At 39.1% G+C, this 14696-nt stretch overlaps 2 protein-coding genes across 4 annotated transcripts in view; one reads left to right on the top strand and one right to left on the bottom strand.

Annotated features, from left to right (window-relative positions):
- ptprz1a (protein tyrosine phosphatase receptor type Z1a) overlaps positions 1 to 4594 on the top strand; it is a 152902-nt gene extending 148308 nt beyond the window's left edge. For all 3 annotated transcript variants that reach the window (XM_069718725.1, XM_069718723.1, XM_069718722.1), the window contains 4 exons: positions 464 to 619; positions 2175 to 2317; positions 2417 to 2552; positions 3659 to 4594. In XM_069718725.1, coding sequence (XP_069574826.1) covers positions 464 to 619; positions 2175 to 2317; positions 2417 to 2552; positions 3659 to 3802 — 579 coding nt within the window. In that variant the 3' untranslated portion in view covers positions 3803 to 4594. The remainder of the gene's footprint in view (positions 1 to 463; positions 620 to 2174; positions 2318 to 2416; positions 2553 to 3658) is intronic.
- Positions 4595 to 10696: 6102 nt separating this feature from the next.
- aass (aminoadipate-semialdehyde synthase) overlaps positions 10697 to 14696 on the bottom strand; it is a 40397-nt gene continuing 36397 nt past the window's right edge. The window contains exon 24 of the mRNA XM_069718726.1: positions 10697 to 12498. Within this exon, the coding sequence (XP_069574827.1) occupies positions 12380 to 12498 (119 nt within the window). The 3' untranslated portion in view covers positions 10697 to 12379. The remainder of the gene's footprint in view (positions 12499 to 14696) is intronic.

Here is a 14696-nt window from a genome sequence, read left to right as displayed (position 1 = left end):
CGGAGCATCTGATTACGCCAGGCAAAGCATCACAAAAAAAATTCCAATGGGTTAGCACTCAAATCCAGTAAATACCACATATCTAATTTGCGTGGAAGTGCAGAATGTAATCCTAGAACACAGTGGTAGCTATGCCCTGAATGGTAAAAAGATATCAGAGTTTCATAGTTTTTAACATTGTGAAAATTTTTGCCTTGACCGCAGCTCTAAATATTAATGGATTCAGCTCATTTTAAAGGGCCTATACTTTGTTTCTATCTAGTTTCCCTCGTTAATGAACCCCTCTGGAGAGGTAACAGTAACTTTTATGATTATGTGTGTTATTTAAATGATTTACATGATGTGACTACAAGGCTACCGACCACTAACTACAAAGCTTGATTTTCCAAAGTGTTGAACTATTCCTTTAAATTTCACAAAACTGGATCAGTTTGTGTAACTGTCACCTGACATCCTGTGTTAGACAGAGGAAGAGGTGGAGCTGTGTGTCTTCTGGCCTCGCAAAGGCCAGGCAATCAGCTATGAGATGTTCACTGTCACCCAGAGGAGTGAGACACTTGTCTGTCTGTCCAACGAGGACATGCTGGTGGTCCAGGACTACGTACTGGAAGCTACACAGGTTAGTGCAACCTGGAATATGATAAAGTACACCAAAATAAGGTGATGGCACAATTTCAATTCAGTTTTATCCGTATAGCGCCAAACCGCAACACAAGTCATCCCAGGACACTTAAAGGGAAACTAGTGTTCTGTTGTATAGTCTGTACAACAGAACCTCACACCTTTATCGAGGAACCCAACAATTCAACATTCTCCGGAAGCTGGATGAATAAAAAAAAAGTTCCCACAGAACTTTGTCCCTTTTAACATGAAGAAACCTGTGAAAGAACCAGGTTCAGAGGTGGGTGGCCATCAGCCTCGACCGGTTGGGATGAGGGGATAGCGGAGAAAGAAAAGAACAGTTGAGAGACAATAAACATTGTCCAACGTAAGGTTGGTGGGGCCAGTAACCAAACATGGCAGCTCAGGGCCAGGTACACCTGGCAAAAAAAAGCACAAAACTACGTGAGCGAGGAAAACTGCATATAGAGACAACTATCCAAAACTGTTGGAGAGAGATGGCATAAAGATAATGAGATGCAATGGTAGCATATAAATACCAGTGAAAGAGTAGTAGACGAGAAGAGCTGAGGGCATCATGGAAGGTCCCAAGTGCCTCGACACTAAAGGCTAGTTCAGGGTCACCTAAGCCAGCCTTAGGTTTTACAAGTTTTACAGTACAAGTTTGATAAGTGTTATCAAAAAAGGAAAGTTTTAAGTCTCATCTTAAAAGCAGAGAGGGTGTCTGCCTCCTGAAACCCAACTGGGAGCTGGTACCATAGAAGAGGGGCCTGAGAACTGAAGGCTCTGCCTCCTATTCTACTTTTGGAAACTCTAGGAAACACAACTACCGCCGCATTCTTAGAGGGAAGCATTCAATTAGATTAATATGATGCTATAAGATCTGTAAGGTAAGATCAAGCTTGGTCTTTAAGAGCTTTGTAAGAAAAGATTTTTGAAGCCAAAGGAAGCCAATAAAGAGAAGGTCAATATTTGGATCAGGTTTTTTTAATGAGTTAAATACTGACAACAACGAATAACAATAGGAAGTAACAAATGCATAGATCCATTTTTTTTGCATCACACCAAGACATGATGTTCATGATTTTATGAATGATATGTTGCTGCCACACATCCTCTGTAGAATTTTGAGGAAATGTGATAATTGATGACTGGGAGGAGTTGATTAATTTAGACAAACATACTCTTCCTGCTGCAAGCAGGTTTCTGAGACAAAATAATTAAATCTCAAGAACTGATAAATTACTAACAGATATTTAGGTGAAAGAGATATCATATTTAATAGTCCACATTTATTCGTCATAAATGAATAGTACTGATTTTTATTAGATTCTTACTCTTGAGTGGATTTTTTTTTCATTTTAGGTGGTCAGGGAACATTCTCCTCACAATACAGTTCCTTCACATAAAACAGGTTCCACATTCACTACATTTAAACCAGAAAACGGTAAATGCCAAACAGTTTATGTCATCTAGGAGATATCAGACAAAAAAGTTAAACTCATTTATGAATTGCTGTCACTAATGCCTCTTATCGCTTCTCATCTTGACAGGATGATTACATTCTAGAGGTTAAGCACTACCGCACCCCCCGCTGGCCAAACCCAGACAGTCCCATCAGCAGCACCTTTGAGCTCTTCAACCTGGTGAAAGAGGAGATCACTGCCAAGGAAGGTCCCACTGTGATCCATGATGAGTAAGACCCTCACTACTTAGTCAACATGACCATTTAAATAATAACATTTGGTCAGATCTTTGGTCCTTTATATTTTATAATTTATTTATTTTTTTACAGTGTGGGAGGAGTCACTGCAGGAATGTTCTGTGCTCTATCATCTCTGACTCACAAGCTGGATGCTGAAGGCTTAGTTGATGTTTTCCAAGTGGCCAAGCTTACAAACCTCATGAGACCAGGGATCTTCAGAGACATCGTAAGGCTTTTGTCTGTCTCACAATAGGCTAATGATAAAGTCCTGTCCATTACATGCATTGTGTAGTGGACAAATCTGTTATAATGTTATAAATACCTCCTCAAAGGAGGTTATAATTTGGCTGTTGTTTGCCTGATTTTTATGAAACTTGAAAGTGTGTAGCGTTGTCAAAGGAAGAAAACGTTTTTTCAATGTCATTGCAAGACAGTTGGCCATACATCTTGAAATCTAGTAAATGGCAGTAAAGTAGCTGGTAGCTAAGATACCATGACTACATTGAGTCCACACAGTAATCCTGTTGGATACACATGCTCGAACTTTAGCGTAGCAAGCAGTTGATATAGAACACCGGTTACAAAATATTCAGCTCAGGACTTATACGCAGGTGACTGCACTACAGCGGCATGTTTTCATGCACACCCTGAATGACAGGCACACAGAGATAGATAGGTAGATGTAGACAGAGCACACAGAGCTGTTAATAACTAGATTTTTTTTACGGTCCACTGGCCCACCGATGAGGCAGTTACAAACATTTGTAATATATCTAGTTTTCCAGTGATCTTGGTCAGTACATTTAATGGTACACACCAAAACTAAACTTATTTGCCATTTGAACAAACTTCATACTCCCAAATGTTAAAAACAAAGACTTAATGAATGTAAATGGTTATTGCAGCATACAGCGCAAGTCACCCCATAACAACGAATAAACCAACAGTCGCAAAAATTTGCGTAACACATGCTGATCAAGTAATGTTACCTGGAGTACTTATTCATGAAGTTTAGTTTGCACGCAACAGGAACAGCCTCTGAACTTTTTGATTGCCCTTCGTATATTGCAACTCATGTTGGACTCTGATTTGGAGGAAAAAAAACCTTAGTACAAACAGGCTAGTTGACATAAAATTCTTTTGGACGTCAATGTATGTTTCCCAGGAGTAAATATGGTGTCGGTTAAATTGCCACTTTTACTCTTAACTCTAAATTGTTGCTAGAAAAATCCTAGAGAGTCTTGTCAGAAGACATCAGAAGATGTAAAATGACTTGTTACATTAGAAATACCAGAATGCTAAATCAGATCTGCAAAACACATTGTTTTCCAGGAGCAGTACCAGTTCCTGTACAAAGCCATGCTTAGTCTTATTGGGACACAAGAAGACAAGAAAACCCTCCAGTCCTCCGACAACAACGGAACCATCGTGGTGGGAACAGCCAGCACCACTGAGAGCCTTGAATCGCTTGTGTAACTGCCAACCCTCCCAACTCCTCCCCCGTTAAAATAACGTCTAACTTTTACAAATGAACAACATCATTTTTGTCCTTCTTCTTTACCAACCTAACAGAGCTTCTCCTGATGCCACAACTACTCCATAAAAATCCTCACTGTTCAGGTCTCTGCATACTGGAGTTTGAGACTGGCATGAGTGAGTTTCTCCTTTGCTAGATTTGGAGTCTTTACGCTTTTTGTAATGCGTGCCTTTTTGCATTCTTCATCCTGTACTTGTAATTTTGATACAAGTTGTAGATTGTATCTGATGTTTTAACGGTGTACTGCTCTGAGACATTTCACTCAACTAACTTTTCCGAAGCCTTTGTATTTATTGGTACTGAGCCAAATGGAGTAAAAAGGGGAAAACTGCATCTTTTTTTGTATCAAATGATATTAGCTTGCCGGTATTTACACCTCTATGTAAATACCATCATAACAGAAAATGTGGGGATACAGTCATAACTAAAACAATATGCTGGAATAATGAAATAATACTAATCTAATGTAAATAATATTATAGTAATCACGTCAATGGACCAAATTTGTATTTATACTTTTAGATTTTTGTATTTTACCATGTTTAGTGCATTTAAATGTTATGGTTTAATTGTAATTGCTTAGCTGGAAAATGTTAATCCTTTTATACTCTGGATTTTGTAACTAAATGTGATGCATGGGGTATTAACATGTTTGTTTTTTAGCTGGATATTAAAAACACTGATGAGTTATTAGCTAGGGGATTAAATAAGTGGAAAAACACAATAGAAAACGCTTGTTGGTGTTTGTTTTTAGTGTGTGCACAACCATTGCTGCGAAGATATAACAACACATTTTAATTTACTGTAGGGTATTATGATGTGTTGCCTTCAAGTCAGTTTGGAAATTTCCATGGTGAAAATTTGAAGTGTCTTATGACTCATGACACCAAATGTAAACAACATTGCAGGTAGCATATGAATATTTGCAACATCAGTTTAACAGAATCATGGAAACACAGGATTGATAAATGAGGCCGTACACGCAATGTTTTACATCAACTTAGTCAAAATACTATACACAATAGCCTACCAGGTACCATAAACATTATATAGTCTAAGTAATGTTCACTTTTTGTGGTTGTGGCCATATTTATTGACGCCAGAGTGCATGAATATGGCCTGCGTTTAAGAGTTGTTCCATCACACTTAAGTAGGAGGACATTTTCTAGTGTTTTCTGAAATGCATCAAGAGGGGAACTCGGTAGCTAATCTGAAACTCTCAACTGTTAAGACTTAAATATAGGGAGCCAAACTGAAACTTGAACTTCCAGATTCTGTTTTAGAAGTAACAAAATCTTACTGACATTCATTAGCCCGAGACAGCCTGCATTTACAGTGGGTACGGAAAGTATTCAGATCCCTTTAAATTTTTCACTCTTTGTTTCATTGCAGCCATTCGCTAAAATCAAAAAAGTTCATTTTATTTCTCATTAATGTACACTCAGCACCCCATCTTGACAGAAAAAAACAGAAATGTAGAAATTTGTGCAAATTTATTAAAAAAGAAAATCTGAAATATCACATGGTGATAAGTATTCAGACCCTTTGCTCAGTATTGAGTAGAAGCACCCTTTTGAGCTAGTACAGCCATGAGTCTTCTTGGGAATGATGCAACAAGCTTTTCACACCTGGATTTGGGGATCCTCTGCCATTCTTCCTTGCAGATCCTCTCCAGTTCCGTCAGGTTGGATGGTGAACGTTGGTGGACAGCCATTTTCAGGTCTCTCCAGAGATGCTCAATTGGGTTTAGGTCAGGGCTCTGGCTGGGCCAGTCAAGAATGGTCACAGAGTTGTTCCGAAGCCACTCCTTTGTTATTTTAGCTGTGTGCTTCGGGTCATTGTCTTGTTGGAAGGTGAACCTTCGGCCCAGTCTGAGGTCCAGAGCACTCTGGAAGAGGTTTTCTTCCAGGATATCTCTGTACTTGGCCGCATTCATCTTTCCTTCAATTGCAACCAGTCGTCCTGTCCCTGCAGCTGAAAAACACCCCCATAGCATGATGCTGCCACCACCATGTTTCACTGTTGGGATTGTATTGGGCAGGTGATGAGCAGTGCCTGGTTTTCTCCACACATACCGCTTAGAATTAACACCAAAAAGTTCAATCTTGGTCTCATCAGACCAGAGAATCTTATTTCTCATAGTCTGGGAGTCCTTCTTGTGTTTTTTGGCAAACTCTATGCGGGCTTTCATATGTCTTGCACTGAGGAGAGGCTTCCGTCGGGCCACTCTGCCATAAAGCCCCGACTGGTAGAGGGCTGCAGTGATAGTTGACTTTGTGGAACTTTCTCCCATCTCCCTACTGCATCTCTGGAGCTCAGCCACAGTGATCTTTGGGTTCTTCTTTACCTCTCTCACCAAGGCTCTTCTCCCACGATTGCTCAGTTTGGCTGGACGGCCAGGTCTAGGAAGAGTTCTGGTCGTCCCAAACTTCTTCCATTTAAGGATTATGGAGGCCACTGTGCTCTTAGGAACCTTGAGTGCTGCAGAAATTATTTTGTAACCTTGGCCAGATCTGTGCCTTGCCACAATTCTGTCTCTGAGCTCCTTGGACAGTTCCTTCGACCTCATGATTCTCATTTGCTCTGACATGCACTGTGAGCTGTAAGGTCTTATATAGACAGGTGTGTGCCTTTCCTAATCAAGTCCAATCAGTTTAATTAAACACAGCTGGACTCCAATGAATGAGTAGAACCATCTCAAGGAGGATCAGAAGAAATGGACAGCATGTGAGTTAAATATGAGTGTCACAGCAAAGGGTCTGAATACTTATGACCATGTGATATTTCAGTTTTTCTTTTTTAATAAATTTGCACAAATTTCTACATTTGTTTTTTTCTGTCAACATGGGGTGCTGAGTGTACATTAATGAGAAATAAAATGAACTTTTTTGATTTTAGCAAATGGCTGCAATGAAACAAAGAGTGAAAAATTTAAAGGGGTCTGAATACTTCCATACCCACTGTATATCTGGAAAGCTGCAGTTTTCTTTTTTTTTTTTCAGGGACTGTCACTTGTCAGGTGCACAGACATCCATGCCACGCAGGAGGCGAGGCGCAGATCCATAATACACATTTAATTTATTTTCATGCTATTTTCTTTTGTTCATTTGCTATGGCCACCAAAAAAATAGCTGCCCTTAGGTCGGAAAAATTATTTTTCCAGGTTTTCCTTTCCATTGTTGACACAACTTTTTACCCCCCAAAATTTTTATATTTGTTTAGCTGTGAAAACTTGATGTGAAATACTGTATCTTCTCAAGTATTGGCTCAGTTATTCTGGACTTTGCTGTGAAACTTTGGTAACACTTGTATGGCAGAACTTCATTGTTAGACCAATGCGTTTTGGCTTGTGGTCTTCATCAGGGTCAACCTGAAACACATTTCAAAAACACTTAAACAGGACAAAAAAAAAAAGGTAAAAAAAATAATTAAGAAAACTCACATATATCACACTCACATCACCCAACAGAGCACCTTCAAGGGGTGGATTAGGTTAAGGTCCTGTAGCTCCAGGCCAATTGATACTCTACAAGTCAAAGGGCAAGGCAAGTGTCCACTAAGGGGCATAGTTGACATTATATTTGGTGCAAAGCACCTTGATACATATAAAACCATTCAACCATGCCCACATGTTAATGCTCGATGTTTGCAGCAGAATGACCCCAACTCCTCCTTCACCAGTCTCAGGTGACCAATGGTAAGGAGGGTGGAGGTCGCAATGCCCAGACAAAAGATGGAGCGAAAACACCCCGCTGTGGGCCTGACATGGGAGTGTCAATGAAACAAAAACAGAGACAGAGAGAAAAGGAAGACCTAATTCAGTTTCCCATGAAAACTGAGTTGTATTCAACGTTTGGATTATACATTTTCCCTTTAATCCCTGGACTGAACTGGTTATTCCAATTGATTTTCCATGTGTTAATCTGGGCTAAGACTCTGCAAGAGGACAGAAAATAGGTCAAGTGTCCAGACATTGTCTTGACCGGCTGCCATATCCACACCTTAATTTGCATTTATGACTTTTCACAATTGCATGCCCAATTATCCCATGCTTGGTGGCCTAGTTTGCATGGGTGCCCCCAAATTGAGCGGAAGCAACAATGCATATTGTATTTGTTTCCTCAAAAAGGCGAAGGTGGATGCCAGAAAAATGTCAGAGCTGTGTCAGATATTCTAAGTGTGGCATCCATTACATGGTAAAGTCCTTTTAAAAAAATGTTTAAGTAAAAGAACGAAAGTATTACTGTCCTACTTTTTAACGTCAAAATAATGAAATAATACATTTATTGTAAAATGACATATTCCTGACCTGTCCAGGGTGCACTCTGCCCTCGCCCAAGGACAGCTGGGATAGGCTCCAGCGCCCACACCCCCACTCCCCGTGACCCCGTGCAGGACAAAGCACGGATGGATGGATGATATTGAATGGACACACACACACACACACACACACACACACACACACACACACACACACACACACACACACACACACACACACACACACACAAACAATGTCATTGTAAGTATATTGTGTAGGTGAATAAAAGGACAGCACCTGCCTTTGATCCAGTCTTTTCATCTTTTAAGATTACAATTGGAACCAGAAGGCACAAATCAACACACTGACAGATTATGTCAGAAAATCGGCTCATCTGTAAAACAAAACAGAAAAAAGGGATGGAGAACCACACCACAAGAATTGGGTAAAGTTCTGAAGAAAAAAGCACAGGTAGATCTAAAAAAAAAAAAAAAAAAAAAAAAAAAAAGGTCAGGTCACCCAAAGGAAACAGTGGCAGCTGATTACAGAAGGTATCACAATGCAGTAGAAGATTTGGAAAGCAGAATTACAGAGCCTCTACTGCAAGATGCAAACGTTTTGTCAGCGGCTGAATTGAAAATCCTTACCCAGGTGATAGAAAGACCGGAAGCAGCCATAATCCAAACCACTCCAGGCCATCAAGGAGGTCATGGAACTTTCTTTATTGGTGATGGAACAGATGATGATGTAAATTTTGTCTAGCTGGTTGTACAAAGCTATTCCCTCAATCTCACAATCACCACAGATGTATAACTAGTGAAGGACTAAAGTTCAGGGCTGAGACACAGCACCCTCAAAAAGTGAGAGCAGGTTGAATTGTTGTTGTAGGAAAAGCTTAATGGTTCAGTTCACTCTACTAGGGTTCTAGACAAAAGTATTTCACTTACCTGTAAGAGATCAGAGTTGAATTGGAGGTGCTTAAAAAAATACATTGCGTTGGGTCAATGAATTGTAATGGAAGCTGTTATGTCTCAAAGTAATGAATAAATCTCAATGATAAACTCAGGGTTGAATATAAATAATTCAGTTTATTACATTTACAGAATAATAATGCAAGTTCCTGAACTTAAGATAATTAATTTTATTAATGCAACCATCACATTTCTAGAAAGAAAAAATATTCAAGACATAAATGTAACCTTAAACATGAAAGAGAAAACAATAAAATTGTGTTCATGTTAGAGAAGGTAATTACAACTGATTCTATGATGTCAAAATTTGACACAAACCTGCCATTGTGTTGATATGACTTGAAATGTCATCTCCATTTGTGAAATGTTTGATTTAAGTTCTCTTTTTTTTAAATGTAACTAACACAATAGTCTTTGTATCATTCAATCCAAACCTTAAAATCCTACATCATATCAAACAACACACTGCTTTTTAAAACCCATATACACCCTCTATCGTACATATTACTGTAAAAACCATTTATCTCAGGTATATGTATAATCCCATTCCAAAAAAAGTTGGGACGCTGTGTAAAATGTAAATAAAAACAGAATATGATGATTTGCAAATCATGTAAACCCATATTCAGTTGAAAATACACCAAAAACAACTGATTGAGTTGAGAAATTAGACATTTTATTGTTTTATGAAAATGCTCTTTTTAAATTTGATGCCAGCAACATGTTTTAAAAAAAAGTTGGGACAGGGGCATGTTTACCACTGTGTTGCATCATCTTGTCTTTTAACAACACTGTAAGTGTTTGGGAACTGATAAAGACCACTTGCTGGAGTTTTCAAATTGAAATGGTTATTCTTGCCTGATCAGGACTCAACAGTTGGTGGACATCTTTGTCGTATTTTTCATTTCATGATGCACCAAAGGTTTTCAAATGGGTGACAAATCTGGACTGCAGGCTGGCCAGTTTAGCACCTGGACTCTTCTATTACTGAGCCATGCTGTTGCGATATGTACAGAAACCGTTTTGGCAGTGCTTTGCTGAAATAAGCAAGGCCTTCTGTAATCTATAATCAAAATTTGTTATGCCATTGGACAGTTTTCCACTTTGGCTCAATCTGAGCTCAGGTCCAGAGAAGGTGTCGCGTTTTCTGATCTTATTTATATATGCTTTCTACTTTGTATGTTTTCACCTGCATTTGTAGAGGCAGTGATGTGTAGTGCAGAAGTGTTTCGGAGCTCAGTGATTTCCACTTAAAAATCATGTCTGTTTTTAACGCAGTATAGCCTCAGTGCATTTAAGGGCGGCACAGTGGTGCAGTGGTTAGCACTGTCACCTCACAGCAAAAAAGGTTCCGGGTTTGAATCCGGTCCTGGGCCTTTCTGTGCGGAGTTTGCATGTTCTCCCTGTGCTTGCGTGGGTTCTCTCCGGGTTCTCCGGCTTCCTCCCATCATCCAAAAACATGCACCTCAGGTCAGGTTACCTGGCGCCGCGCTAGTGGCAGCCTGCTGCCGCATCTCCCCCCTGAGAGCCCCCCTGCTGTAGTGAAGACATTTCCCCTCGGGGATTAATAAAGTGTATAAAATCAAAAAATCAAATTAAATATTGGTTTTTAGCCCATTCCCTGACATACAGAGATTTCTACGGATTCTAAAACTTTTAATGAAATTGTTTACCATGGATGATGAAATCCAAAAATTCTTTGCAATTTTACATTGAGGAACATTATTCTGAGATTGTTGTACTATTTACCTAGTCTTTTAACAGAGTGGTGAACCCCTCCCCATTTTCACTACCGAGAACTGTATTTATACCCAAACATGTTATTGATCTGTTGCCAGTTAACCTATTTAGTTGTGATAGTTCCACTGTTATTTTATTTTTTTATTGTACACAACTTTTCCATTTTGTTTTGGTTGATCCTGTCCCAACTGTTTTGAAAAGTGTTGCTTCCATCAAATTCCAAATGAGCATATATTTTTCATACAACAATGAAATCTTTCAGTTTCAACATTTGATATGTTGTCTTTGGGGTTTTCTCAAATTAAATATAGGGATACAGCATTTGCAAATCATAGCATTTTGTTGTAACTTTTTTGGAAACAAAATAAATATTTGTATTTTGCCTATCAAAATCTCTCCACAAGGTCACCATATCCCTAACTTCCAGGTTGCAACAGGTGGCTTTCCATAGAAAAAAAATGCCAATTTAGCTCAAATTATATAAAATTACTAGCACACTTGACTTCATTCTATAATAAGCAAAATGGCGCACAATGCCAAAGCAAGAAATGGTATTCGAAAGTAGTGTTACATACAGTAGTTGGTAATGCTGACAAATTTATCAATCAGCAAAGCCGAGTGGCGAGGCTGCTTCCACAACACATCTTTGGCCTCAGTCTAAAAGGATAGACCAATGTTAGTTACACAGACTGACAGGACAAGCTGTCAGTCCAACAAAACTATGCAGATTTAGGATTGCATTAAAGGGTTACAAAACATCTACATCAATGTTGCAATCATCACTCTGATTGCCCATTGAACAGTTCACCTGTGAGAACATTATGTTTTTGACTGGTGACAATCGTTGTGATCAGCAAGTTTTGGATGTCAAAATTTACCATTAATGGTTCAGTTTTTAAATCCCAGTCAGACAAGGTTTCTATAGTAGTTTTTACCTGATTCATAATACAATGTTTGTACTTTTTAATAGTTTAAATTTCTAATGCCTAAAATAGTGTTTGATCAGTCAAATCATAGTTTGGACGTCCTTGTATTTTACACATCTTCACAGAAGAACTTTTTTCTGACAGTTGATGCCAGTGATTTACTTATTTCCGTTCGGCACAGATGGGACAATGAAGCCAAACTCAGGATGCTGTTAAAAAGCAAATTACTGAGCATAGCTGGCACATTAGACTTTTGATTTAATTCTAAAACTAAACTTTAAATGTTGTTTAGTTTCACTGTAAATGTTGTTACGAAGCAAAATGTTTCATTTTGACAAACCTTTGAGGATTCAATTTGGCTTTTTCCTTTAAAATGTTTCCTCCTGTGAAAGGTTAACTTTGACTCCTTTCATATTTATAAGAAAATGTTTACTTTATCAGCCTGGTAGGTGAGTTAAAAATATCACTTCAAACACAGACTAATAGCAAAAAAGTGAATGTGACACTTAAGAGTTTGAATAAAGATGGTGAAAAAACAGCTAATAGGGTGTGAATTTTATACATTTTCTCTGGAGTTTTTGGACAGGATAGGTATCAGCTCTTTTCAGAGGCTCAGGTCTACTCCTGCACGGTGCTCTTTGACATGAAGTGCAGCCCCTCCTCCTTCAGCCTGACCAACGCTGGCATGTAGATCTCCTTCATCATTGGAACCACCAGACCTTTACTACTGATTTCACCTACAGGGAGAAAACACCAGATATTTAAGTTTAAACTTCAGCTCAATAACATCAGGGACTCTGTCTTACAATGGGCACATACTGGCGCCATGTGCAACGTCTTTGCTAGTTTTAAACCAACGCAGATGTCATTTTCCCATCCAGTGTCTTAGTTATTTAAATAATAAATGTACTTGCGTCTATCTGAGCGTTTATGAGCATTTTGGTCCTTAAATGAAGAGCGGTCAGGCACATTGTTGGTGTACCGCTATCTTAGGCGGTTGAAAGCAACTGACCAATAAAAACGTGACTGTGTAGCATTTTAAGGTGGCAAGACAATAATGCGCACCTATACAAATAACAATAAAAAAAGATTAAGAATAAAACTAAATTTAAAAATAGGTAAAAATGTATCAATCTGCTCATTCTGCGGACAAGATCTATTTCCTCTGCAGTGATGCATTCTTTCCAGCTCATTGGCAAATCCATTGTTTTATTGGCAATCCACAAAGGTACAAGTACGCTTGGCTTTTAAAGGAAATTGCAAATGACACAAAAGTTTGGGCGCTACATGAAGATTTAGGTTAAAACTTCAGCTTGAACCTAAATCTTTATGATGAATTAAGAGACAACATACAACCCCTTTGAACCACGCATGTTACTTTGCATTCAGATTAATGACCGTTAAACTAGCAAAAGTGGATTATGACACTCCCAAAATGCACTTGTATAATGCACTTTAGATGGTACCCTGAGATCATTACAATACAGCCTCAACTCACACCTTCAGCATTATATTTGCTGTTCCATGGAGGATTTTGTGGAACTGATTTTTTTTCTTTTTCCTTAAATCTTTATTTATTAAAGCTCTAAAACACCAAATGTATCAGGAACAGTGATTTGGAAATACAATCACTTACTTAATTCACACAGCCCTGTAGATTTCTATTTCCACTGTCCTATTTTAATTTGATTTGGGTCTTTTTATGTCTACTTTTTCCACTTTTCATCCCGTTGTGCTTTTTGTTGTCTCAATGTATGCCCCTTTTTCCATTGTGAAAATTTAATTCACAATTGTCAGGCCTTGGTCCTTCACTAGCGGTTTTACGGGATTAGGGCTATTCAAAAGTACTAATACATTGACATTGATAGCGGAAACTTTTTTTGATGCCAATTTTAGAAATTCCATTTTCAAAAACTAAATGAATTACTTGCCTTTGCATTTTAGAAGAAGAGAGACTTTTCTATGGCTACAATGAACAATTGTCCAAGTTATTGTAAGGTAATATAAACTTTAGGTTACCCAAGATTAAACAAGTGATTTTATCTACATGGCTGGCTGCCTGAGTAAAGGCAACATATGTTGGCTCACTGACACTGAGATTTAATCCTGTTGTAAATGGAGCAAAAGTTAAGTGTCTTGGAACGAAAAGGTATGAGTGTGGATGTGGTGTAGGTATTGAAATCTGGCGCCATGTTTCAATGCTAGATACCACCAAACTGTGCCATAAAATTACCGAAATTGGGTTTCCCTACCCAAGAGATGGTAGTACTTTTACACACTGTACTAACAGTATTTTCACCACATATCTTCCCGTTACACTTTCTTCAAGTAAATTACTAAAATAAAGTACTGTGTTTGAAGATATTTTCTTAAATTGCCTACATCCACGCTCTCTCCAACATTTCTGATATCAGTTTAACTGCTCTTTGTTAGGATTCCTGTCTGTTCCCAGTGTGTTTTCCCCTGTTTAACCCCCGAATACCTTTCCTCCTGTGTCCTGTCATTCCCCTGTCTGTTTTTTCCCTCAGCAGTACCCTCCTCCAAGCACCGCCCACTACCGCACCTCTCCGGCAGCACAGCTGAGCGGCATTCCGAGCGATTATGCCGGCCACTATTTATACCCTGGTCTCCTGCCCATCCGGTGTCAGTTCGTCCGTTGCCTTCCTGTCAACCCGTCCAGTAAGTCCGTCCGTCTCCCGGTGTTGAGATTCCGATTCTGACTCCAACCTGTTTCCTGCTGTTCAGTGTCGAGCCACGGGCATCCACCTGAACGAAGAAGATTCCAGATCGTTCCTCGGAGATCATCTGCTGTAACTTGGCAATCCTGTGTCGAGCTATGAGTGTCACACAGTCGACCCTGCCAGTTCCGTCCAGTGTCGAGCCACGGGCATCACCTGCACGAAGAGACCTTCCAGTGTGTTCCTCGGAGATCCGC

This window comes from Brachyistius frenatus, unplaced genomic scaffold, assembly GCF_029030835.1.
Source record: "Brachyistius frenatus isolate BFR_SWC_R1_liver_20210118 unplaced genomic scaffold, ASM2903083v1 Contig_197, whole genome shotgun sequence".
Classification (NCBI taxonomy): Eukaryota; Metazoa; Chordata; class Actinopteri; family Embiotocidae; genus Brachyistius; species Brachyistius frenatus.
The sequence above is the reverse complement of the archived record's forward strand: the minus strand, read 5'-3'. Positions and strand labels throughout refer to the sequence as shown.